The sequence below is a fragment of the Corythoichthys intestinalis genome, chromosome 4, assembly GCF_030265065.1.
Source record: "Corythoichthys intestinalis isolate RoL2023-P3 chromosome 4, ASM3026506v1, whole genome shotgun sequence".
Lineage (NCBI taxonomy): Eukaryota > Metazoa > Chordata > Actinopteri > Syngnathiformes > Syngnathidae > Corythoichthys > Corythoichthys intestinalis.
The window spans coordinates 12,680,311-12,707,128 of record NC_080398.1 but is presented as its reverse complement, the minus strand read 5'-3'; the positions used below and the strand labels follow the sequence as shown (position 1 = coordinate 12,707,128).

General features: G+C 43.1%; 1 protein-coding gene across 1 annotated transcript; it reads right to left on the bottom strand.

Moving 5' to 3' along the window:
- Nucleotides 1–1,058: 1,058 nt before the first annotated feature.
- On the bottom strand, nucleotides 1,059–26,818 carry LOC130914215 (NF-kappa-B inhibitor delta). Its single transcript, XM_057833206.1, has 12 exons — nucleotides 26,710–26,818; nucleotides 23,656–23,789; nucleotides 23,540–23,573; nucleotides 23,227–23,411; nucleotides 22,879–23,060; nucleotides 19,886–19,991; nucleotides 19,627–19,773; nucleotides 8,669–8,720; nucleotides 8,314–8,471; nucleotides 4,825–4,941; nucleotides 4,587–4,751; nucleotides 1,059–2,185 (listed from the first exon to the last, which is right to left on the bottom strand). Exons 1-12 carry the CDS (start codon nucleotides 26,723–26,725, stop codon nucleotides 2,114–2,116), a joined length of 1,368 nt encoding a protein of 455 aa, XP_057689189.1. The 5' UTR covers nucleotides 26,726–26,818; the 3' UTR covers nucleotides 1,059–2,113.

Genomic DNA, 26,818 nt, shown 5'->3' with positions numbered 1-26,818 from the left:
AAGACATGCTACAGCGAGTTTGGCACGAGCTCGAATACCGACTCGACGTGTGAGTCACAGGCAGCACTCATATTGAACATTTATGAAAATCTGTCATAGAACCAACAAATGTTTGTACTTTTCTTTGTAAATTTAACCAATAAAACTTATGACCTTCAATATAAAGTGTATTTAGTTTCATTACGATCCATCAAGTAATTTCTGAGATATGTGCATTTAGAATGGGGTCAACAGTTTTGGAACACCCTGTAGTTCCAAATAAGGGTAGGGAAGATTATGTAATCATCAATTAACATAGTGGCTGATTAAATGGTGTAATGCATGGTTCTGTAAAGCGGTGCTCTGTGACTTTGGAAAATAAGTCATGAGTATTTATTTATATTAGTTCTTTAATAAAGGGAAGTAAACATCATTAAACAATTTGGCTGGTAAAAAAAAAAAAAAAAAGAGTGCTGTTATCAATCTTGCCAAATCTTGCAAAATTTGAATTATCTTTTTTTTTTTTTTTTTTTTAACATGATAAATCGGAGTAATAGGCCTAGCTTGTCAAATCTCAAAAGCTAGAGGTGTGTCCGATAACAGTGCTCAAACCACGGCCCACTTAATTAACACCTTTATTTGTACAATGTAGAAAATGGATGTTACTTTGTCTAGCATGTTTCATATCTCTACACAACTTATCTACCATGCTAGCGATGCTTTGTGAGCACACACGTGGTAACAGCAGTACTGTAACTGCACAAATGATGATAGATTTTTTAGATACATGTATTGTTTAAAAAAAAAAAAGGTAGTAAGAGTAGTTATATACAAAACCATAATAAAAACAGAAAAATAAAATGGTTTGTGGTTTATAGATTAGGCCTACTGTTAATACATACCAACAGTCAGCATGTGAAATGTGTTCTAAGAAACATGCAAAACAAGACATGAGTCACAGACCTTAAAATTTATTCTTTTTTTTTTCCACTGAAATTACAGTTAAAAACCAAATTCGACCTCTCATGGTGGTTTCTGGTCACGATAGTTAAAATGTCAGGATTTTTTTGTTGGTGAATGTCAGCTTCATTTATTCCTAAAAAGTTTATGTCACAGTTGTTTAGGTCATGACTCATCACTGACATACACTGTATACCTGAGAATTTTTTCTGCATTGGTCATTACACATGCAACGACAATAAGTTAAGGTAGTTTTACATGGTAAACACATTACATCCACAAGTATGATGCATACAGAACAGAAGCAAGTCATGAGTTTGCTCATTTTCAACATGAGGAATGTCATCAAACGTAAACGTACCGATTGAATTCAGAATGTGAATATACTTTCATGTGATCATCAATGTGATCATCGTGACAGAGTCCTCCAGGTTAGACTAATGATTTCATGGAAATCAAAGTGTTTCTGAAAAATCAGTACTACATCACCTCAGCGCCACTTTTAAGTTTTAACCTTGATTTCATCAAAAGGTGGAGGGGGGAAAAAACCTTACTACATGCTTCATGAGATACATAAACAGTCTAAATAAGAAACAATAGAAAAATGTGGGTGAGGTTAAGCCCCACCAGATTTAGATAAAAACGCCCTTTTATGGCTGACATACATACAGTGTTTGTTTTTTTTTTGTAAATATTTGATCAACAGCAATAATATGGATGTTTTTAAATTAATACATTTCTTACAGTTTCATGCCGAAATGATAGTAAACACTTGATTTGCTGCATTACACAAAACGTACTGAAACAAGAATAGGGAAAATGGCTATTTTTTCCTCAAATGGTGTTCACATTGCATTGAATTACACGAAATTTCTTTTATTTACCACAGTGAAAATTTACGATAAAATTAAAAGTAAGATAAATGTTTTGCACTGTAGCGCATGTATTGAATGTCATTGGACTGTGTATGTGTACCTCATGATATGGCAGGGGAGAAAAAAGGTCTAGCCTGTATACCAGCAGCATGAGCTTTTATAGAAATAAAATATATAATATTCATATGAAATAGCACAGAAATATAAATATTAAAGTTTACTCTTTTTGGAAAGCAGCTAAACTGTGAAAGAGTGCCAATCCAGTGTGAATTAGCCTCCAACATGTACACCTTCGTTCATCATTCCTGGTTCTGCGAGGCCGCTGGACGGCGACGAGTCGAAGTGGTCCATTTCTTCAGCAAAAGTTTAAGCTAGAAAAAAAAATTGGAGAAGTGTTCAGACACCTTCAATTTTTGATTTGGTCACATTTACTCAAGCTGTTTTTTTTTGTTTTGTTTTTGTTTTTTAACTTTGTGGTTAGTTATAATAAAAAAGGTATGTGCAGTAGTTATATCATTCATTTGAAATCATTTATCTAATCAAAAACTGCTTGGCTGATGGTTTTATAAATACATATATATATATATATATATATATATATATATATATATATATATATATATATATATATATATATATATATATATATATATATATATAATAGTCTAAATATTTTATTTGATATTATACTGTATTTATATAATTTATTAAGATTTTCATTTATATCGACGTGGGGAAAAAAATAATTGGTCTACTCTACAAATTACGGCCAATTATTTAATGTTGAAAGTGAACTACTTTGCATTTTAATTAGCACAATGTTTTGCAGTTGTGCTATACTCAGGGCTGTCAACAGACTTGCAGGTGCCCGGGGACAAGAAAACCATTATAGGGCCCCCCCCCACCCGACTCCTGCCACCGGCTTGTCACGACAACATATGCAGTACTTTTAATGCTTTGCAAGCAATGACAGTGTAAATTTTCAAATTATTTAATCTGAGATGAACAGTTAAATTTAACAGACCATAATGTGATGTGACACAATATAAACAAACAATTTCCATCTATTGTTCCATGTAGGTTACAATACAATACAACTGAGAGTGCTATCCCTGCCTGCTAAGCAGCAAAACAGTATAACTAAACATCCTGTGCCTGCCCCCTTCACATCCCTGGGGTTATCAAGCCCTCAAACAGTGATGCTCTTAGATTTTTTGACAGCAAAGTAATTTATAACATCAGTGAAATCCAATTTGTGAGCAAGCTCACGCTCAATGGAGAGCATGGCTAGGTTGATAAGCCTGCCCTGTGATATGGTGGAGTGTAGGTAGTTTTATATTATTTTCATTTTACTGAAGGCTCGCACTCCTCCAGCTAGTCACTGGTAAAGACAAGAAAATGCGTAGCAGTGTGCTACGTGTGTGCACGTGTGTAGCAGTGTGCTTCATATTAGCATTTGCTATAATGCACAGTGGGTTGTAAACCCAAGATAAATCCAGCCGGCAGACCCGAGTCTGTTCAACCTCGCTCATCTGCTCACCACAGACTAACATACAGTATATCCCTGATCTAAGACAGAGGGAGTGGGTGTTGTGCAAAAAAGGAAAAAATATATATTTGAAATATTTAATATGTTAAAGTTTTTAAGTATATATCGAGTAGAACATAATATTTAATCATACAATGGTTTAAATAAAAAAGAAACGTGAATGTAAAGTAAAATAAATCAAGGGTCATTCAGGGGCCCCTATGTTCCTGAGGCCCGGGACAACATACCCGGTTGCCCCCCACTGTCGACGGGCTTGTCTATACTCACTGAAAATCTCAAAATTTGTGATTTTTCTTTTGTTTTTTTTCTTCCAAACATCACTTTGAAATTCATGACTTTATCCTGGAGCTTATTGCCATTTTCTTTTGGCTTCCTCTTCCTATTTGTTTCCGTACTGTATGCTCTCTGACAAATCTTTCAGATTTTTACAAAACTTGCCAATTAATTACAAACGGGTATTCTGTATTCACTAATCGGATCCGTTCTGTATGCAAATTGTTGCGCTGGGTTTTATGTACGTAGGTGTTTCATAGTAAAATGTTTCTGAAAACCTTAAGATGCCTCATTTTGGGGTGGTAAAAAGTGAATGGAAATCGTGTATCATTTTCATTCCACTTCACAATTGTATGGAACATTGTGTTTGTCTATCATTTAAATACAGATATATCTACAAAGAACAAAAAAAACTTTGGGGTGAAATTGGGGCTGGATTTTACCCGGGGAGTGGCCTTTTTCTAATTTCAAACTCAATGGACACATGAAAAAGAAGGCACCAGTAACCGGTACAAAGTACTAAGATGCACTCAGGTGACTTCTGTAGTGGGCCTAACACTTTTGTATATTTTTTGGTCAAAATCACGCTACTTTGTGTTGGTCAATCAGATTAAATCCCTATGTAGACTACAGTAGAACAGAGGCAGGCAAACGTTTAAAGGATTTGATAGGTATTTCTTTGATGAGGTATAAATATTTTAATTCTATTAAGACCGCGGGGCTGGGTCAAGTGACCCAACATCTGGGAAAAAAAAATTGAATCTCTGTGCCTGTTCAACATACAGTGTTGTGCTTTCATGACTTTTCCTAAAACTGCTTGTTTTACCTGACTCTATTTTATAAATTTTGAAGTTACTCTAAGAAAATGTCATTTGAACATAATTTCAGCCAAGTGAGTGTTAAATATGCAGAGAAAAAAATACATTTTAATAAAGAAGAATGCAGCTCACCTGCTCCCCTTTGAGGCCACCCTGCAGAAGATGTGCCGGCAGGCTGTTCTCCAGGTTGCGGATGCTGGGATCAGCTCCTCGATTCAGTAACAGCCGCAGGATCTCTTCCTGCTGGTGGTTGCCATGGAGACAGGCCGCCATGTGTAAAGCAGTGTGGCCGTGTGCCTTAAAGCAGAAATAGGGCCATGAGTCACACAGTCCACACAATGACTTTGTACAGTGAAACGAATGGACTCACTTTCATGTTGACAAACTCTTTTACATTGTGCATGGGGATGCTAAGCAGATAGCGGAGCAGATGAATATTCCCTTCCTTCACTGTCAAGTGCAACACTGTCATGCTGCTTTTGATTTCCTGCAATTTGACAAGTAGGAGTGATTCAGGGGGGTGGCACAACGAAACCAAAATAAGTCTCGCTGGAACACACATCTAAGACTAGAAAGAAAACAAAAGTGATGACATCATTGTGGTTAAATTTGGAAGTTCCCTTTAAAAAAAAAAAAAATACTATCTGGATGAAACATTTGGTAAGCATACACCTGTTACTATCAGCCTTTACAAATACTTATAATAATCATCTGTCAAAGACATTTTTGGGGGGCTAACTGAGAACTTTGAAATATTTAAACTCTATCAAGAAATTGCATATGATAAACAACATATAAGGCATAGTATACTTTTTTAGGTACCGGTGTACAGGGCCGGCGCTAGTTATTTTGGTGCCCTAGGCATAAATGCTTTGTGGTGGCCCCACCCACCCCCCACGATAGAAATGAACAATATCTGAACATTTGTCAGTATTGCTTTATTTTACGAAATAACTTAGTTGTCAACAGTATAGGCCTGCTGGTGGATGGCTGATCTTAACTGCTTGTGGATGGTTGTTCATCTGAATCTTTTGCTTGGCTTTGGGTTCCTCCTTTGATATATTGAAGCATGTTCCTGTATCAGAAATTCAAGACAAAACATTCAGGGATTATACGGTGAAATATTGTTTTGAACCATGGTACAAACATTTTCTAAATTAATTATAGTATTATGCAGGCCCATATTTAAAATACAGATACATGAAAACTTTAATATTACCTGTATACCTTTATAGACATGGACTGATAGGGCACTATATAAACATTCTGGACATAATGTGGAAACAATGAATATGAAAGGGGAAATCTCGTAACATTCCATTTAATTTTCATTGTGCAATGAATTTGCAAGTCACATCATTTCCACCACAGCGTTTTGGAGTGTTTTTTTTTTTTTTTTGGTTGTGCACACTAATAAACCGATCTTAACCCGATTTCTGGAGTTACCAGATTATTCAAGTGGTCATGTAAAGAGCATGATCCGCTATCCTTTATCTGATAAACACCGCTATTTTACATCTCTGAGCATGTGTACAAATGGAAAAACGGATGTCGCTAGAGAGGCCTTAGGGACGCCAAACTGATTCGCTTTCAGCCTATGGGCCTACTCTGCAGTTAGCGAGCTTGTGTAACGCAATCGCCACACTCGCATTTGAAGAGGTTCAGTGGGACAACTTCAAGCAAGCATGGGTTTTTGGTAGACATAGAGGAAGGCCTATGCTGAGACCAAGAGTTTTATGTCATGTACTTGGAAAGAAATCGAACTATTGACTTAACATGTAAACCAGGTTTTTCCTGATTATCCCATCACTGAAGTGCACGTAAATGCGTCAAATCTCATTACTGTCATTACCTGGTTATTCCCAGTTATCAGATTATTGTAGTCATGTAAATGTAGCTGATAATAAATAAACAATTGTTTTAAAAAAAAAAAAAAAAAAACATTCTTACCTGCAAGTGATGCACGGTCATCATCTCGCTGCTTTTTCCTCTTCCTTTTTTCCGCCCCCGACTCTTGTTGTCTTTTCGATGACATTTCCTTTCAAGAATAAACTTCTGCCAAATTTGGGACTGAAGCATAATGGAGCAAACCACTAGGGAATTGGTGGGGGGGGGGGGGGGGGGGGGGGGGCTCCAAAAGTAGACTGACGAGAGGGCCGCACAGGAGATTCTTTTTTTGTGTAAATAATGAGCCTATGTTACTTATATTTGTATTACTTGCATTTATCAGGCTTTACAACGTTTTATTCTAAATACTATGTATTGTTGTTATTATTACAATTACTATTTTTTAGGATTTTTTACAAACTTGAATTTTTTTTTGTGCCCCTTCAGGCAGACTTGGTGCCCTACGCGCAGTGTGTGTTATGCGTATGCGGAGCGCCGTGTCTGCCGGTGTATATATTACATGTTTTGTACATATAGAGTGGGGCAAATAAGTATTTAGTCAACCACTAATTGTGCAAGTTCTCCTACTTGAAAATATTAGAGAGGCCTGTAATTGTCAACATGGGTAAACCTCAACCATGAGAGACAGAATGTGAAAAAAAACAGAAAATCACATTATTTGATTTTTAAGGAATGTATTTGCAAATCATGGTGGAAAATAAGTATTTGGTCACCTACAAACAAGCAAGATTTCTGGCTGTCAAAGACGTCTCCACTCGTTACCTGTATTAATGGCACCTGTTTTAACTCATTATCGGTATAAAAGACACACTGTCCACAACCTCAGTCAGTCACACTCCAAACTCCACTATGGCCAAGATCAAAGAGCTGTCAAAGGACACCAGAGACAAAATTGTAGACCTGCACCAGGCTGGGAAGACTAAATCTGCAATAGGTAAAACGCTTGGTGTAAAGAAATCAACTGTGGGAGCAATTATTAGAAAATGGTAGACATACAAGACCATTTGGATGATCCAGAAGAGGTCTGGGAGAATGTGTTATGGTCAGATGAAACCAAAATAGAACTTTTTGGTAGAAACACAGGTTCTCGTGTTTGGAGGGGAAAGAATACTGAATTGCATCCGAAGAACACCATACCCACTGTGGAGCATGGGGGTGGAAACATCATGCTTTGGGGCTGTTTTTCTGCAAAGGGACCAGGACGACTGATCTGTGTAAAGGAAAGAATGAATAGGGCCATGTATCGAGAGATTTTAAATGAAAATCTCCTTCCATCAGCAAGGGCATTGAAGATGAGACGTGGCTGGGTCTTTCAGCATGACAATGATCCCAAACACACAGCCAGGGCAACAAAGGTGTGGCTTTGTAAGAAGCATTTCAAGGTCCTGGAGTGGCCTAGCCAGTCTCCAGATCTCAACCCCATACAAAATCTGTGGAGGGAGTTGAAAGTTCGTGTTGCCCAATGAGAGATCTCCTCTCTAGAGGAGATCTGCATGGAGGAATGGGCCAAAATACCAGCAACAGTGTGTGAAAAGCTTGTGAAGAGTTACAGAATACGTTTGGCCTCCGTTATTGCCAACAAAGGGTACATAACAAAGTATTGAGATGAACTTTTGGTATTGACCAAATACTTCTTTTCCACCATGATTTGCAAATAAATTCTTTAAAAATCAAACAATGTGATTTTCTGTTTTTTTCCCCACATTCTGTCTGTCATGGTTGAGGTTTACCCATGTTGACAATTACAGGCCTCTCTAATATTTTCAAGTGGGAGAACTTGCACAATTAGTGGTTGACTAAATACTTATTTGCCCCACTGTATATTTATTTAAAAGTACTGTAAATTGTATTGAATGTCATTTTCAAAATTAACATCAAACAAAATCAAATGTGATTATGGAAACATAAGGTTTAACAAACTATCACAGCAGTTAGACATTCTCTACCCCACCTGACTGAGTAGTGAAGCGCCCGCATTCAGAAGCATCTGCACACAGGAGAGCTTCTCCGCAGCATTAGCCTGAAGTTTAGCATCTGCCATCCCGCAGGCAAGCAAAGCCTTCATGGTGACACTGTGGGAAATGGCTGCACAGTGTAGAGGGGTCATCCCTGCAAAGGAGAGGAGAAATAATAGACAGGCACCAATATCAATACAAAAGCAGCTTCATAAATGTAAACAACTGAATGAGCAGCAAGATCGAATGTGTGATTTTACAGATTGTAAAGAGTTTTGTTGCTGCACTGACTTTAACAAGACTCGGTTGGCTTAATGGCTAACAAACATCTAGAATACTTGTGTGCATTACCTTCAAAATCTCTGGCCTCAAGATTGACTGCAGGTCTGTTCGACAAAATTACCTGGGGAAAAATATCAATCATTTATACTGTGCATAAATGTTAAACTGCATGTGACACGAAAAAGCATGTTTATTTCATAATACACGCGGTATTTTATGCTCCTGAATGATATGGACCGCTTGGATGTGTGTGGAAGCGATCGCTATATTTATTTAGTCTTTTGAATCCCGCGCCATGAAAATTAGTGACTTCCGGCTTCGGTCTTGCATTGAGGAGGAGGGCGCTGTGACGTGTACGAATGAAGGCGTCCTCTTCACTATACAGCGTACTGTTGTGTATGAGGACTAAGGATTCAGCTGATTTTGCAGATTAATACGTTTATTTTTCACATCACGCCAGCCAAACGGCTGCAGAAAAATCTTGCTGTATGAAGGAGAGGCGTGTGTGCCTTTTTGGAGGTTCAAAAGGTTCCTATTCACCGTGGATATTGGCCAAAACAAACCCTACTACTGTGGGACCATTGGACTTACGATGAAGTGAGTAAACATCTTGTTTTGTATTATGTCAAATATGAATACAGCGATTACAAAGTAAACACTACAAACTTTCTTTAAATAAAGGACTACTTACGTTTGATCATTGATAGGCATGTAAAAAGCTCTCCTCATGCACATTAGCTGCACGTTAGCTGCACCACAACTGCAGCCGCCCTCCTCCGGGGAACGAGCTGTAAATTGCTCTCGGGCGGTTTGCCGATCCGCAAAGACAATCGACAACCCAGTCGTCATGTCAAATAATCCGGGCTAGTTGGTGCTGCGTCACCAGTAGGTAGATGGCGAGATAGTGTAAAGCGCTTTGAGCGCCTTAAAAGGTGGAAAAGCGCTATATAAGTATATATATATATATATATATATATGTGTGTGTGTGATTTACCACTTCGAAGACTTTGAAACATCAATCGGTTCGGGTTAGCATGTCGGCTAGCTGTCACGCCTCTTGGTTTACATTCTCTGAAGCCCGGGAAGGTAAATGACATATGTCCGATTTAGGTGTCATAAAATATCGTTCGGGAGGTGCGACAGTAAAGGTGAAGTCGACAGTTTTGACCATTATGGAGTAATTTTGCCATGTCGTCCTGAATAAGTGCATTTTTATCATTTCATATCCAATTTAGTACAAGACTGTTATTTGTTATGACCATGCCATTTATTTAGCAATTGGGGAAAATACTTGGATAAAAAGAATATCCTGTAAAAATATTGAAGTAAAGAGACAGAAACAATGACATTTTGCAGCTCTCTTCATCGCGTTTTCCTCGTTGTGAATAGTTGCCCCTCAACGGGCTGACTGGTCCTTCTCAATCCATTTATTTAGCTATTGTGGAAAAATACTTGGATAAGAAGAATATCCTTTAAAAATATTGGAGTAGAGAGACTGAAACAATGACATTTTGCGGCTCTCTTCGTCGCGTTTTCCTCGTTCTGAATAATTCCCCCTCAATGGGCTGAATAGTAAAACCGATGAGCTCAGTCTCCCGCTGACATCATTCACCTGTTTGGGACGCTAGAGCCATATAATGGTAGGCGTGGCTAACCGGCAGATTAAAAGACTAATTTCTCGTTATCTGCGCTTTGCTAAATTGTTGTATATAGTCGAATCGTCACAAAATATGATTCTAATTCACATAATAATCCTATTTAAGACTTATTTTCTCCTGTCGTATGCTCTTTAAAGACTAATGATCACAGAAAGCTTCAGATACCATACAAATATGGTTCCAATAGCTGTACAATCATGTGCATTCGTATGACTTTGTGTTACTTGTGCTGCAGCACCATGTCTGCATTATTCTAGGTACGAATCTTGGCTATTTACATCTTTTCCCTTTACCTGCCTGGGGTTTCAGCAAAGGTGTAGGTTTGCATAGGGACGGTAGGGATATAACACAACCAACTTTTCCGGATGCTCAAATTTTCCCCACCAACCTTTTAAGCAACCTTATATATAATGTACATATATACTCACCGGCCCCTTTATTAGGTACACCTGTCCAACTGCTCGTTAACACTTAATTTCTAATCAGCCAATCACATGGCGGCAACTCGGTGCATTTGGGCATGTAGACATGGTTTAAGACAATCTCCTGCAGTTCAAACCGAGCATCAGTATGGGGAAGAAAGGTGACTTGAGTGACTTTGAACGTGGCATGGTTGTTGGTGCCAGAAGGGCTGGTCTGAGTATTTCAGAAACTGCTGATCTACTGGGATTTTCACGCACAACCATCTCTAGGGTTTACAGAGAATGGTCCGAAAAGAAAAAATATCCAGTGAGCGGCAGTTCTGTGGGCGGAAATGCCTTGTTGATGCCAGAGGTCAGAGGAGAATGGCCAGACTGGTTCGAGCTGATAGAAAGGCAACCGTGACTCAAATAACCACCCGTTACAACCAAGGTAGGCAGAAGAGTATCTCTGAATGCACAGTACGTCGAACTTTGAGGCAGATGGGCTACAGCAGCAGAAGACCACGCCGGGTGCCACTCCTTTCAGCTAAAAACAGGAAACTGAGGCTACAATTTGCACAAGCTCATCGAAATTGGACAATAGAAGATTGGAAAAACGTTGCCTGGTCTGATGAGTCTCGATTTCTGCTGCGACATTCGGATGGTAGGGTCAGAATTTGGCGTCAACAACAAGAAACCATGGATCCATCCTGCCTTGTATCAACGGTTCAGGCTGGTGGTGGTGGTGTAATGGTGTGGGGAATATTTTCTTGGCACTCTTTGGGCCCCTTGGTACCAATTGAGCATCGTTGGAACGCCACAGCCTACCTGAGTATTGTTGCTGACCATGTCCATCCCTTTATGACCACAATGTACCCAACTTCTGATGGCGACTTTCAGCAGGATAATGCGCCATGTCATAAAGCTGGAATCATCTCAGACTGGTTTCTTGAACATGACAATGAGTTCACTGTACTCAAAAGGCCTCCACAGTCACCAGATCTCAATCCAATAGAGCATCTTTGGGATGTGGTAGAACGGGAGATTTGCATCATGGATGTGCAGCCGACAAATCTGCACCAACTGTGTAATGCCATCATGTCAATATGGACCAAACTCTCTGAGGAATGCTTCCAGCACCTTGTTGAATCTATGCCACGAAGTATTGAGGCAGTTCTGAAGGCAAAAGGGGGTCCAACCCGTTACTAGCATGGTGTACCTAATAAAGTGGCCGGTGATTGTAAATATATATATATACATACAGTATATATATATATATACAGTATATATATATATATACAGTATATATATATGAGTTATACAGGTAATTTAGAATTTCTTCCGATATGTTGTAAGAATATAATTAAGCTTACTATTATTAAGTGAATTATTTTGGTTATGTTCAAATTTGAATTGACCCCTTTTCACTTGCTGAGTGCGGCGGTCCATTTTTTCTCAGTTTAATTGCACATTTGATTGGCTGATAACTTGACCCACCCCCAACATACACACACACGCACGCTCACACTCACACAGCCCCGATAAAAATACATGTCGACAACATGCCGCCTCCTCCGCCCCCTTTGAAGACGAGGGATATTAGAAGTTTTTTGGGTTTTTTTTCTGGCCAGCAGCAGCCACTGTAAGTAATTTAAAAATACACCAATGTTGTGGAAGTAGGAAACACGCCACTAATTTTGCTACTGAAAGTCCGACCAACATCAGTGTTAGCATGACATTAAACTGTGTGAACTTGCTAACCTGCAAAACTCAAGTAGGGAGCTACTTAGAAGTTCCTTCTGTTTGTGTTTTCTACTGTTAACATTAATTAAACTGTGGGAAATGTAGCAATCTCTGCTGGAAACTAATAGAACCCCGAAAAACGTGAGCAAGAAGCTACATAACCTCATATGTTGCTCACACAACACAACATACACACAACATAATCATAATTAACTATGTACATTAAAAAAATAAGAGTTTTTTTTGGGGGGGGGTGCCGCGAGCTACCCACACGAGCGTTGCGATCGACGAAATGAGCACCCCTGATTTAGCATATCAATTAATTAGGTTCATATTAATGAGAAATGTAGTCCTGACCCCCATTCACCCAATCTGTTTGGTGCTATTAATGTCCCATCCCGAGCAAAAAGTGTACATGCAGGTTATGCTGTTATATTGTCCCTACCAATCTTGAGACCAAACCTACGCCCTTGAGTTTCAGTCTCTTCATGCATTAAAAAAAAAAGGGAGGTTAATTGATGACTCTGAATTTGGGGGCATAGTCCTTAAAACACCCCAAAAGTCTTGTTTTTCAAGGGGTAAATATAGATGCTTTATAGACAAGTTTCCGAAGTAGGCTACTCCCACTTTACTTTCTTATTTTTGCTCACGACTTCCCTTTTAAACTTTCTCTAACCAAAACAACCGTGGAGCTGGAGTGGCATTACTCATGAAAATCCATAAAAAAACAAAACTTGGAAATGCCACATCCATCTGCCATTTTCACGACATGGGAAGAAAACATGAAGAAAGCAGTGCCACCAAAAAGCAATAACAGGTACAATTATGTTCAATTTGACTACAATTCATCACAGCTGAGACATCATTAGCTTTGCATTAGCTTCAATGATAAAGAAATGGAAAACTCTCATCTACTACAAGTCATACACGGGCTTTTTACCCTAAATGCATAAGTTCAAGTGTTTTTTGTTCGTTTGTTTACAGGAGGAAAACACTGTTAGGCAAAGGAAGACAACTTGATGTGCCTCACAACAACACTTACATTGATGGACATACTGTATATCAAAACTATGTGCATTTCACCTTGATGATGGAAGGCTCGATTTATGCCCCACCTTTGTTAATATTTTATAAATTGTGATTTATTGACCTGTTTTGCACATGCTCCAATTGTCATAAGTAAAACAAGAAATGGAATCATGTTGTCTAAAAGCTTTATTGCAATCAATATCTGCAATAAAAAAAAAATGACATACTAATTGTGTTTATATGTACATGTGCGATGAGCTCATAATACCATAACGATAACCTAACTAGATTAAAAATTAGCTTATAGTATTTCCTCGTAGCAACAAAAGCCGTGTCAGCCCTTGTGCATTCGGCAACTGTAATAGTATTTGTAATTTCTCCTCATTTTGGTCCCTCAAGAGGCCGGCATATCAATCTACAGCCCATGTTAACACAGGCTACACAGATTGTTGGAATTTTGTCCACGAACGATAAACGAAGTGTTCTATTTCATCCCTGCTAACCGCCAGAGGCGGTGCTGAAAGCACTGAATGATCCCTTCGCGCATGCGCAGTGCGAGTATTAATACCAAAAAAGTCACCTGTGACCCCAGGTTGACCTCCTGCCGGGGTATAAGTTCCGGCGTCAACCTCGTACCAGCCCCTTTTTTCTTCTCGCGTGGCAGTTGCTACTTGTGTCGCGTATAGCCTTGTTAGACTTTGAGTCGGAGCTGCGGGTTCGCCCTCCTAAGGCTGCGTCACTCTATTGGCAATCGGGAAGTCTTGGGCTTTCTTCTTGTTTCGTTTTCCGGACTTGGGACTACTGCCGACCCGCGCCGGTGACGGCTTCGTGCGCGACCCCTCTCCCGGCCGGCGGCGTCTGTGTTGGGTGAGTGATCACGGCTGGCCCGCTGTTTGCGCGGCCGCCGGCTCCGTTCGCCCGTTTGATTGTCCCCGCCGGCGCGTTGCTCTGGCCTACCTGTGGTTTGCCTTTTTCGCTAGCTTACCTGTGGTTAGCCTTTTTCGCTAGCTTACCCGTGGTTAGCCTTTTTCGCTAGCTTACCCGTGGTTAGCCTTTTTCGCTAGCTTACCCGTGGGTAGCCTTTTTCGCTAGCTTACCTGTGGTTAGCATTTTTGCTGGCTTGCCTGCGCTTGCCGTGTAGGTGCCGTTCGCGCCACCTTCCCTCGGCTCGCTGTTTTCACGGTCGCGTCGCTATGGAGGGCTCTCACTGCTGTGTGGCCTGCGGTTCCCTCCTTGGGCCGTCCGACACCCTGAACCGGTGTGCGGCTTGCTGTGGCCTATCTGACGACCCACGCGGGGGGTTTGCGGATGTTTGTTCGTCCCCCTCCCCCGTCGTGCTCGGGGGCCCGTCCGCATCTGAGACGCGGCCCCCTTCTGGGCTTAGGCGCTCGAAGCGTCGCGGTCCTTCGGCTCCTCCGTCCGGCCCCCGTCCGAAGAGATCGAAAGTTGACGAGCTGCTCGCCTCTGATGTCGAGCGGCTGCGCAGGGAGGTGGCTGAGTTGCGGTCTCTATTGGGTGACCGTCCCCCGGGTGACTCAGCGGCTGCTTTTGATCCGCGTTCGCCTGGCATGCCCGACCTTGACCTGGAGGCCGATGCCGTCTCGCTGGCGGCTTCGGCTTCCATGTTCCATGATGACGTGGGTGAGTCGGCGTTTGTGCCTTCGGAGCTCGGCTCCTCGTCCTCTGCGCTGGGCTCGTCAGCCGGCTCCCCTGACGCTTCCATACTGGCGGTGCTGCGCGGCGCGTTGGCGCGTCTACAGCTGGACTTGCCTCAACGGCCCGTTTCGGCGCCGGCGAGCGCATTTTTTCGGCACCAGCGGTCCGCCCCGAATTTTGCGGTCCCTGCTTCGGCCGACTTTGTTAGGGAGCTCCATGCGGGCTGGAGGGATCCGGCGGCTCTCTCTCGTCTTTCGGCCGATGGTCGGGCTCTGGCGGCCATGCATGATCCGGCCGCTGTGGGCCTGGACCGCATGCCGGGTGTTGAGCCCGCCATTGCATCCCTCATCGTGTCCCCTGAGGAGTCTCTCCGCCCGGTTGTGCGGTGCCCTCAGCCACAGGGTCGGCTGACGGATGAACTCATTCTCCGGGCCTATGGTGCCGGTGCGCGTGCTGGGCGCATCGGTAATTCCATGGCTCACCTCTTGTTGGCCCTCTCGGCGTCCTTGCCCGAGAGCGGTGCTGACACCTCTGCCGTGGGCTTCTGCGACGCGGCGTTGCACGCGTTCGCCCTGGTGACGCGGGAGCTCGGGCGGACGATGTCCTATCTTGTGCAGGCTCGTCGTCAGGTGTGGCTTGCTCAGTCCCCCCTGACTGAGCCTGCCCGGAGGACGCTCCGTGACGTTCCGGTTGAACCCGGCCATCTTTTTGGCTCGGCGGCGGTGTCTGCCTTGGAGAGGACTATTTCGGCCCGTGCGACCAGGCAACAGCTGTCGGGCCTGCGTCGGGGCTCCGCTCCTGCAGGTGGGCTGGGGGCTCCCTCTGCTGGTTTTCGTCCTCGCCGTGCGGCGCACCTTTCCCCTGATGGGGGCTATGGTGCCCAGCCAGCCTCCCGGCATTCAGCCGATTCCTTTCGTGACCCCGCCCGCTTGCCTCCACGTCGGGCGCAGGCGGGGCATCCCGCCCGCCAGCCCCCCAGGGCCCGTCGGGGCCGGAGGGGCAGGGACTGAGGCCGTTGGGCCGGCCGTCGGATTTTTTTCCCACCAGCAGCTCAGGTACTGGGCTGCTCGAGTTTCGGACCCCTGGGTGATATCCACCTTGACCCATGGGTACGTGCTCCAGTTCCGACGCCGGCCCCCCGTGTCCCGCCGGGTCCGGGTGACTACTGTCTCGGACCCGGCGAGGGCTCTGGCTCTGAGCCGGGAGCTGTCTTCTCTCCTGGCCATGGGGGCCATCGAGCCTGTGGATCCCCGGGCTTGCCCCCGGGGTTTTTACTCAACTTATTTTCTGGTTCCGAAGAAGACCGGCGGTTTTCGGCCGGTTCTGGATTTGCGGGGCCTCAATCGGTACCTGAAGGTACTTCCGTTCCGCATGTTGACCGTCGCGGATGTATTGCGGGTGGTCGCCCGGGGGGAGTGGTTCACCTCCGTGGACCTGAAGGACGCCTACTTTCATGTGCCGGTCGCTCCTCGCCACAGGCGGTTTCTCCGCTTCGCCTACAGGGGTCGCCACTGGCAGTTCAGGGTGCTCCCCTTCGGGCTCTCCCTTTCCCCGAGGGTGTTCACCCGTGTTGTGCGGGCTGGTCTGGCTCCCCTCCAGTCGGTGGGCATGAAGATTCTGCCCTACCTCGACGACTGGCTGCTGTGTGCGCCGTCGCGCGCTCAGGCGTACGGCGATACGGCAGTCCTTCTTGCCCACGTGGATCGCTTGGGCATCAGGGTGAATTTGGGGAAGTCGTGTCTGGTTCCTTCTCAGCAGGCGACCTTCCTCGGGGTGTCTCTGGACTCGGTGGCCATGTTGGCTCGACCGTCGTCCCGTCGGGTGGAGGCCGCTCTTCGCCTCCTCTCGCATTTTCCGGTGGGTCAGGTACGTCCGTATCTGACCTTTCTGCGTCTCTTGGGCGTGCTGACGTCCCTGACCGCGGTCGTGCCCCTTGGTCTTCTCTTCTTGCGCCCCCTGCAGCGTTGGCTGAATGGCTTTCGCCTGGACGCCAGGCGGCACCGACGACGGTTACTGAGAGTCTCCAGCCGGTGCGCGGTGGCCTTGGCGCCGTGGAGGAACGGGGCTTTCTTGTTGGAGGGCGTTCCATTGGGGGTTGCCCCAGTCCGTCGCGAGGTGGTCACTACGGACGCCAGTCGCTTGGGATGGGGTGCCGTCTGGCAGCGCAGGGCTGCTCGGGGCAGCTGGTCTCTGCGGGACCACGCTGTCCACATCAACGTCCTGGAGCTGCGTGCGGTTCACCTGGCTCTCCGGCACTTTTACCCTTTCCTACGGGGAAGGCACGTGCTGGTGCGTTCAGACAACGCTGCCGCCGTGTACCACATCAACCACCAGGGGGGCACGAGGTCTGCTCATCTCTTGGAGGCCTCCCGCCGTCTTCTTGTGTGGGCGGCCCCTCGTCTTGCGAGTCTGCGGGCCGCCTATCTTCCCGGCCAGTTGAACCGTCTGGCGGACTCCTTGTCCCGCCGTCGCCTCCAGCCGGGGGAGTGGCGCCTCCATCCCGAGGTGGTGCGCGCGATTTGGGGAGTTTTCGGCCAAGCCGAGGTGGACCTCTTCGCCTCCCGGGAGTCGGCCCATTGCCCTCTCTGGTTTTCCCTGGGGGAGCGCTCCAGCCCTCTCGGTCAGGACGCGCTGGCCCACCCCTGGCCGAGGGTCCTGCTCTACGCCTTCCCGCCGCTCCCTCTGATCTGGCTGACGCTTCGGAGGGTGTCTTTGGAGGGGCACTCATTGCTGCTGGTGGCCCCCTTCTGGCCGGCTCGCCTATGGTTTCCCCTGCTGCGCAGCCTGTGTGTCGGCGAGCCTTGGTGCCTCCCCGAGAGGCGGGATCTACTGTCCCAGTTGGGGGGCCAGTTATGGCATCCCGATCCTCGCCGTCTCCGCCTGCACGTCTGGCCGCTGAGGGGACCGACTCGCTGTTTGACGCCTGCGCGAGTTCAGTCAGGCGGACACTTTTGAACGCCCGGGCGCCCTCCACCCGGCTGCAGTACGCTGGCCGGTGGAGGTTGTTCGTGAAGTGGTGCGGGGACCGTGGGGATGACCCGGTGAGTTGTTCTGTCCCCACTGTTCTGGACTTCTTACAGTCCCTCCTTGATATTGGTCGCTCTCCGTCCACCCTCAAGGTCTACGTCGCTGCCATCTCTGCTCATCACGCCAAGGTCTCTGGTGGATCTGTGGGGAACCACGGCCTGGTCGCTACATTCCTCAAGGGGGCTCTGAGGCTCCACCCCCGCAGGTGTCCTCGCGCCCCGGTCTGGGATCTGCAGCTGGTGCTTGACAGCTTGTGCCGCCCCCCCTTCGAGCCTATGGATGCGGCCGGGCCTCAGTGGGTCGCCCGCAAGGCGGCGTTCCTGCTGGCCGTTGCCTCTGCTAAGCGGGTTGGCGAACTGCACGCACTCTCGGTTAGCCCGTCGTGCATGTTTTGGCACCCCGAGGGTTCAGGTGTCACACTGTGGCCTAACGTTGCGTTTATGCCCAAGGTGTTGGCTGGCTCCCGTTGCAATCGTCCCTTACGCCTTGCTCGTTACCGCCCCCCGCCTGGGGAGGGTGGGGGCAGACAGGAGCTGTTGTGCCCGGTGAGGGCCCTGAGGCTTTATGTGGACTCCACGGCAAGTTTTCGTAGGTCGTCCCAACTTTTTGTCTGCTACGGGGCACGTGGTCGGGGCTCTGCCCTCTCCAAGCAGCGCCTCTCTCATTGGGTCGTTGATACTATTTCTTACTCCTATCAGATGGCTTGTCGCCCCCTGCCGTCGGGTGTGCGCTGTCACTCTACCAGGGGCGTGGCCACATCCTGGGCTGCCCTGAAAGGGGTGCCTCTGGAGGACATCTGTGCCGCCGCCTCATGGTCGGCGCCTGGCACCTTCTTCAGGTTCTACTGTTTGGACGTCACCTCTCCCCACCCGCTGGGTGCGGTCTTCGGATCGGAGGGGACTTCCCTATGAGGTTTGTGTCTGTTTCTTCGTGACCCCGCTGGTATTGGTCATTCAGTGCTTTCAGCACCGCCTCTGGCGGTTAGCAGGGATGAAATAGAACGAAAGTTACGTATGTAACTACGGTTCTATGAATCCCGAATGACCGCCAGAGCGTTCCGTCACTCAGAATCCTCGTGCCACACGCGAGAAGGTTCTGTAGGGGCTGGTACGAGGTTGACGCCGGAACTTATACCCCGGCAGGAGGTCAACCTGGGGTCACAGGTGACTTTTTTGGTATTAATACTCGCACTGCGCATGCGCGAAGGGATCATTCAGTGCTTTCAGCACCGCCTCTGGCGGTCATTCGGGATTCATAGAACCGTAGTTACATACGTAACTTTCGATAAGAACAAACATGATTGGTTTGATTTGGCAGTTTAAAACTTTGTCTACTTCAACTGCAATTCATGATGTTCTGTCCAAACCGGAAGTCCGTAGCAGAAAATGTCAAAACTGGCGCTGCGCATGTTTCGCTCAGGAAACTTGTCTATACATAATCAAAAGTAAAAATGTATTCATTCGGATATACAGTTTTCACCCACATATCACTTCAAACTCATTCAGTCCTTTACCTGCATTATCCTAGGTAAACCATCGTTGGCAGCCAAGTGAAGAGCACTTTGTCCTTTAATGTCACAGGCATTGATGTCTGCTCCAAATGACAACAGATCTTGAACAATGTCCGGCTGGTCTGCAGTCACCGCCACCAGTAACGCAGTCTGTAAATGCACGCCAAAAAATATATATATACTATGTTTGTTGTACCTTTGTATGACAATGTCACAACTGTTTTCACAGTTCATGAATATTTCTAGATCTGTTTTCACATACTTTGCCTTTGTGCTCTTTTGCATCAAGCTTCCCCAAATCCCTCAGCTTCTCTGCAGCAGCAAAGGCCCACTCCCTGTGACCCTTAGCAGTGTAGATGTGCAGGATGCTAAATCAAACAAAACAACAACAACCAAAAGAAAAAAACATTAGGCAAGAAAACCTACTAACTTAAATGTGTGAAAAAGACTGATGATCATTAAAAAACAGAGAATAAAAAAGTACATGTATTTTGCAATGAAAAATAGAAAAGATGCAAACTGCACACAGAAAGGCCAGAGACGAGATTAAAACTTTCTAACCAGTACAATTTCATCAAACATTATGAAATCATTTAAATCAAAATCATGAAAAAAAAACATGTTTTATCATGATCAAAAGTTGGAATTTCCAAATATTCTAATGACTGCCTTCTTAAATGTGACACTTGGCCATAAATGTGTGGGAAGCATTTAAATTCGTATAATTGACCCAGTGCCATTTAGAGCTGAGCATGTTCCCAAGTATGACTCATTGGCTTGACTTGGGCTTTTTTTTCGACAATTACAAGAAGTCAACATGCTTAGTTTTAGCAGATGGTAAATAGCAAACAGACATTCATAATACAGTGCAGTATGGACACTAAGCTTGGTTTGTTTGTAGGTGAAGGAGTTGCTTATCAGTAGTGTTTATTATTATTATTATTATTATTATCATCATCATGTATTTGCATTACACACTATAAAAACAAAAACAAAAAATAGCATAACTTCAAATTTCAAATCAGTGTATTTCACTTGAATTTCCATAGCCTTCCATAAAGTAGTCTGAACTTTTAAGCCATCTAGACTTTCGTGAAGTAGTCTGAACTAACATTTGTCTGTAAACTGGACTTAATTTTATTTTTTGACAAATTAATCCAAATGGGATTTTAACCAAGGTTACCTCAATGACAATGCAACACGCAGACTACTGAGCTAAACAGCCTGCCTGGCTACGATATTGCCAGCTCACTCTTTTGAAGGCATTCGTAGTTTAGTTTACAGTAGTTAGAAATTTACATACTGCCCACAAACTCAATTGAAGTGAAAACAACTCATTTTATTAAGAGTGTCAACTTGACAAAATGAGTAACAAATACCAAAAAGTTTAGGTTCTACTTTGAAACCTTAACTTAGCATGACTAATAGGAATTTCTTCCTGTAGGCACACTCATTTGTGCCACATTGTTCAGTTTATCATTCCTGAAGTGGAGCTGGTGCTCTGATTTTTTATTTACGACTGAGAACCAAGGTCTCAAATTTGCCCAGTAGAAAGTGCGATAAAAATTATTCTTTTTTTTTTAATTCCCATCAATCCCTACAGTTCTATAGTTTATATTTTGAGTTCCACAATGGCATTAAAGCAATGGCAGAGGTTTACATAGGGACAGTAGGGACATAACACTACCAACTTTTCAGGATGATCAAATTACCCCTACAAACTTTCGAGCAAACTTATTTGCATTACATAATGACTTCACTTGTATAGATAATTTAGAATGTCTTGTTGTAAAGATAGAATTGACCCTACCAGTATTAAGAGAATTATTTTCATTATGTTCAGACTTACATTTATATCTTTTGACTTTCTGAATGTGCCAGTCCATTTTTTCCCCCTTAAACGCACATTTGATTGGCAGATGACTTGACCCGACACCCCCAACACACGCACTCAAAGTCCAGACAGAAATATAACATGTCGCCTCCTAGCTCCCTTCAAAGTTTTGTTCGACCACAAGCAGCAGCAGCCACTGTAAGCAATGTAAAAAGACATCAATGTTGTGGAGGTGGGGAACACGCCACTAATTTTGCCACTCAAAGGCCATACTCAAAGTTACCATAACATTAAACTGTGTGAATTTTATGACCTCTAAAACTCGAGCAGGAAGCTGCTTAGAGAGATGTGTCCTCCTGTATGTGTTTTCTACTATTAACGTTAATTAGACTTACTAAACTTTTATTTCTGTTATTCCCTGACTAATACTGTATTCTTCGGAATATAAATCAGTTTTTTTTTGTCATAGTTTGGCTCAGGGGTGCGACTTATACTCAGGAGCGACTTATGTGTGAAATTATTAACACATTATTATATAATTTCACGTTATTTTGGTGTTTTGGAGTGACACTGATGGTTTGGTAAACTTGTTAACATGTTTTTTATTCTATAGTTATCTGAATAACTCTTACTAGCTATGCTACGTTAACATACCAGCCACGTTCGCACTTCATTGTTCATGCATCATGTAACATTTTCGTATTGTATAATTATTCAGCATGTTGTTCTCTATTGTATTTTTAATTTATATTGCCTTTCAAGATGACATATCTGTTCTATGTGTTGGATTTTATCAAGTAAATTTACCCCAAAAATGCGACTTATACTCCGGTGCAACTTATATGTTGTTTTTTTCCTCTTCATTGCGCATTTTTGGGCTGGTGCGACTTATACTCAGGTGCGACTTATAGTGTGGAAAATACGGTAAGTGTTTTCATTTATATTTAATTTTTTTAGTTGGACAGACAATGTTGAGTGGTCTTAAGACAAATATTTATTTTTTTGCATTCCTGGATAGTTTAGAGATTATTAACGATAATTCATGTTTAAATATTGCAATTTAAGTTTGCTTATAAAATCCAGAAATTTTTTCTGGAAGTTTTCAAAATGTTTCTTTCGTAGTTTTTTTAAGCAAAGGTTTGAATCGAACGGTGTATCACCTGAACTAATACATGTGAAAGTCAATACAATAGGTCAATACAGATTTATTCTGCATTGATCAAAATTTAACCTATCAATTACTTTGGTTCATATTGGTGAGAAATGTAGCCCTGACCCCCGTTCACCCAATCTGTTTGGTCCCGTCCCCAGCTAAAAAGTGTACATGTTGTGTTGTTATATCGTCCCTACCAATGTTGAGACCAAACCTACGCTCTTGTATTAAAGTCACACAAAAATTTAAAACATTGATGACCACTCACGTGTCTCCATCTTCATCCTGGCCAGTGATTCTGCTGTAGTCCATGTCTCTGAGTAGCGTTCTGGCCTTCTCCAGTGTGCCGGAGTCCAACCACTTCCCAAAGGTGGGTTGAGAGGCCTGACTAGGCTCCATAGGGAGCCAATTAGAGGCTGCGCTGTGATCTGCAGCTGGCATCAGGTACTCCTGCTAAAAACAACACCAGTTCACATATGTGAGTTGTTTGCACAAGTGCTTTTATTGAATAATGTGTTTGTTGTATTATTATGATATCTCGTTACACTGGAATAATGTGCAATGACAATAAATCGCTATCCTGAATAGACTCTAGTTCCCTAGACATTTTCCTCACATAAGATTGAGACGCATATCCTTGAAGGTTCTGCTGGGAGCTAAAACCGGCATCCATTGGGACGTCGTATTCCACAGGGAAGCTTGGCCCAGGTTGAATGGGGTCATATTGGAGAGCGGACTCCTGCATCGGTGCCCACTGCTCCGAGCTCAGAGCTGTCATGTTGGGGTAGCTACTTGTGGCACCTGAATAACAGAGATATGTGGCAATTTGTTTTAATAGGTGTGTGTGATGTGTGATTAAATATCAGAGATAATCTTGTTTTTATGATGTAACTTTTTTGATTGTCTTACATAAGGAATCAAAGTCTTACCTGAGCAAGTCGGTTGTTCAGACTCCTGAAGCTGCTGAGAAGTAAAATATTGAAAAATATTAACCTCATAACAATGAACACAACACTGTACTGGTTAATATTTCGTGATTTCTTACAGTAAGTATGTTGTGACCAGCGGGATTGGTTGTGTTTGTGGCATAAGTGAACCCCGATGACATCTCTCGCTTCCTCTTCTGTTCCAATAGTTTTTTCACTGTGGGCAGAGTGCAGCATGGCTTCTCCTTTGGTGCTGTAGGGCAAACAAAAAAAGTACTTTCTATTGACTTCTGCTTTGTACATTGTTACTGTAATTCATTATTTTTAGCTCAACTGGGTCAGAGAATGGGCAGCAACATAGTATTGTGGTTTGCATGTCTGCCTCAGAGTTTCTGGATTCTAGTCTTTTCGTATGGGATTTGTAAATTCTCCCCATGCTTTTGTGGGTTTTCTCGCTCTAAACACATACATTTTAACCCTTTAATGCCAGCAATATGAAGCAATAATCAAAGAATCCCAAAATTTGAAAAATACGGTCCTAATGAAACCTTTTTTTTCAGATTTGTAAAAAGAAAAGTCAAAATGAATATGTGTAATAAGCGCTCAGATATCTATAACCCTTCCTAAATCCTGTTTGTTTTTTTCATGGAACCTGCAGATGCATGTGTTGACGTGCATCAATCTTTTTTTTTTCAAAAAGAAATGTCAAAATTCTGAATTAGTCTCAAAATCATGAAATTTTAGGTGTATCAAATGTGATACATTTGACAATATAGGTTAAGGAATGACGAAAAATCTGAATTGTCCTTATAACTAAGTGTGCAAGTCTGAATTGTTTTTGGTCCATACTCTACATTACACAACCATAGAGCCAATACAGTGGGGCAAATAAGTATTTAGTCAACCACTAATTGTGCAAGTTCTCCCACTCGAAAATATTAGAGAGGCCTGTAATTGTCAACATGGGTAAACCTTAACCATGCGAGACAGAATGTGAAAAAAAAAACAGAAAATCACATTCTTTGATTTTTAAAGAATTTATTTGCAAATCATGGTGGAAAATAAGTATTTGGTCTATACCAAAAGTTCATTTCAATACTTTGTTATGTACCCTTTGTTGGCAATAACAGACGCCAAACATTTTCTGTAACTCTTCAGAAGCTCCGTATTGCCCAACGACAGCCCCAAAACATCACTGCTCTAGAGAAGATCTGCATGGAGGAATGGGCCGAAATACCAGCAACAGTGTGTGAAAAGCTTGTGAAGAGTTAGAGAAAATGTTTGGCCTCCGTTATTGCCAACAAAGGCTACATCACAAAGTATTGAGATGAACTTTTGGTATTGACCAAATATTTATTTTCCACCATGATTTTCAAATAAATTCTTTACAAATCAAACACTGTGATTTTCTAGGTTTTTTTTCCCACATTCTGTCTCTCATGGTTGAGGTTTAACCATATTGACAATTACAGACCTCTTTAATATTTTCAAGTGGGAGAACTTGCTCAATTAGTGGTTGATGAAATACTTATTTGCCCCACTGTATCTGTTTGTCTGTAGTGATTAGTTAACAAACCGGCCAGACAATGGATGGATTTAAATTGCACCAAGCAAAGCATTGACGTACAGACGTATATGCCCATGACGGATAGCCATACTGAACTCATCATGTAGTCCAGTTTTGTAGACTGAGGTTACACCATTTCTTGATCAAAGTTATTTTCATGTGATTAGTCTGGTTGATATTTCCTTTAACAGGTAAATGAGAACAATAGGAAAAAGTAGCACATCACCTGACAAAAAAGATGTTTCCATACTGACACACCAGCTCCATTAGGAAGACACGTGAGGTTTAACAGAAAACCTTAACAATGGGATTGCCTACTACTTTTCCATTTTCCTGTGAGGCTCCGTCACACTCACAGAAAAGCAAACCACATCTTCCTGTTATGTGACATACGTCACACGGTCACGTGTATTTTGTCTGCTTTCGACTGCATCAACTGTTGATGTCAGGAGATGTTATATGGACATCAATTTCCAATGTAATGTTTGGCATTTTTCTGGTTTGGACAATTTGGATATTCTTCCATGGCTTGGAAAAGTAAAGTAACATCAAATTGGCATGTATATACAGTGACCAATTGTTGGATATACCCATTTTTTTATAGAAACTGTCCTCGTTAGGGTTATTCGTTAGGGTCACTCAAAGAGATATCTTTCTCAGTTCTTTCTTGATGTGTTCTAAAATGTCTTAAGGATATCAACAACTGAGAAAAGTGCAATCTTGCTGATTCAGTTTTTTGCTTCAAACAAAAGTTGTGCAGTTGTATAATACACCTCCTAAAGGTCACTTTACAAGAATATTGAGTCTCATGCTTGAGTTGAAATGGTGCTACTACACATTACTCAGGCTGAGACATTTGATCTTTACACAGAAATGTCAATTTTGACCACATGATCAAAAACAAGTTCAAGAACCCGCTGAGATGCCATTAGCTAGGTGGGGGTAATAAATGAACAAACAAGCAAATAGACCCCAGTGCTGTGCAGTAGTTGCAATGGCCAATGTTAGCCTTACATACAGTAGTATGAATGGTGTAATCTATTATATGCCTTCTCAGTGATTGACCTCATCTGCAGCAACTTGAGCTACCCTTTGTATTGAAATTTGGTTAATGGAAAGTCCTGGACACTGTTGTCATGTTTGTGCGTGGGATGACGGGGATTCCAGCAACCTTTCTCTTCTGGTCTCCCTCCTCATAGAAAAAAAGAAAGAAAAAAGAAACAAGCTGCATGTTGCCAGTTTCCTCATTTTGTGGTCTAACAGAATCAGAGTGCATGAAAAAGGTCCCCCCAAAAGTGACGGAGATTTCTTCTGGTTCAGTCAACACATAAAGTACATAATAAGAGTAACATACAGAATGGATAAATACTGTATATTACCATTTTGGTGAACTCATAAGACTGAAATATACTTTAAAAAAAAAAAAAAAAACATAAATAATAATAATATATTAATGAATGATTTAGAAAAATAATTACAATTAATTAATTAATAATTACAATTAATTAATTGAAAACCATCACCATAGTGATTTCAACAATCATAGGTTATTAATGACATACAATTAAAATCATAATTAATAAAAAGTGTTTAAAACCTTACTGACCTTTATCAAAGTGCATGTCTCTGAGGTCTTGTTTGGCGATAGAGGGATCGAACACCAGCGACCAGATGTGTCACAAATGCTTGTTCAAAGGCTGTCTGCCTTGTTGTTG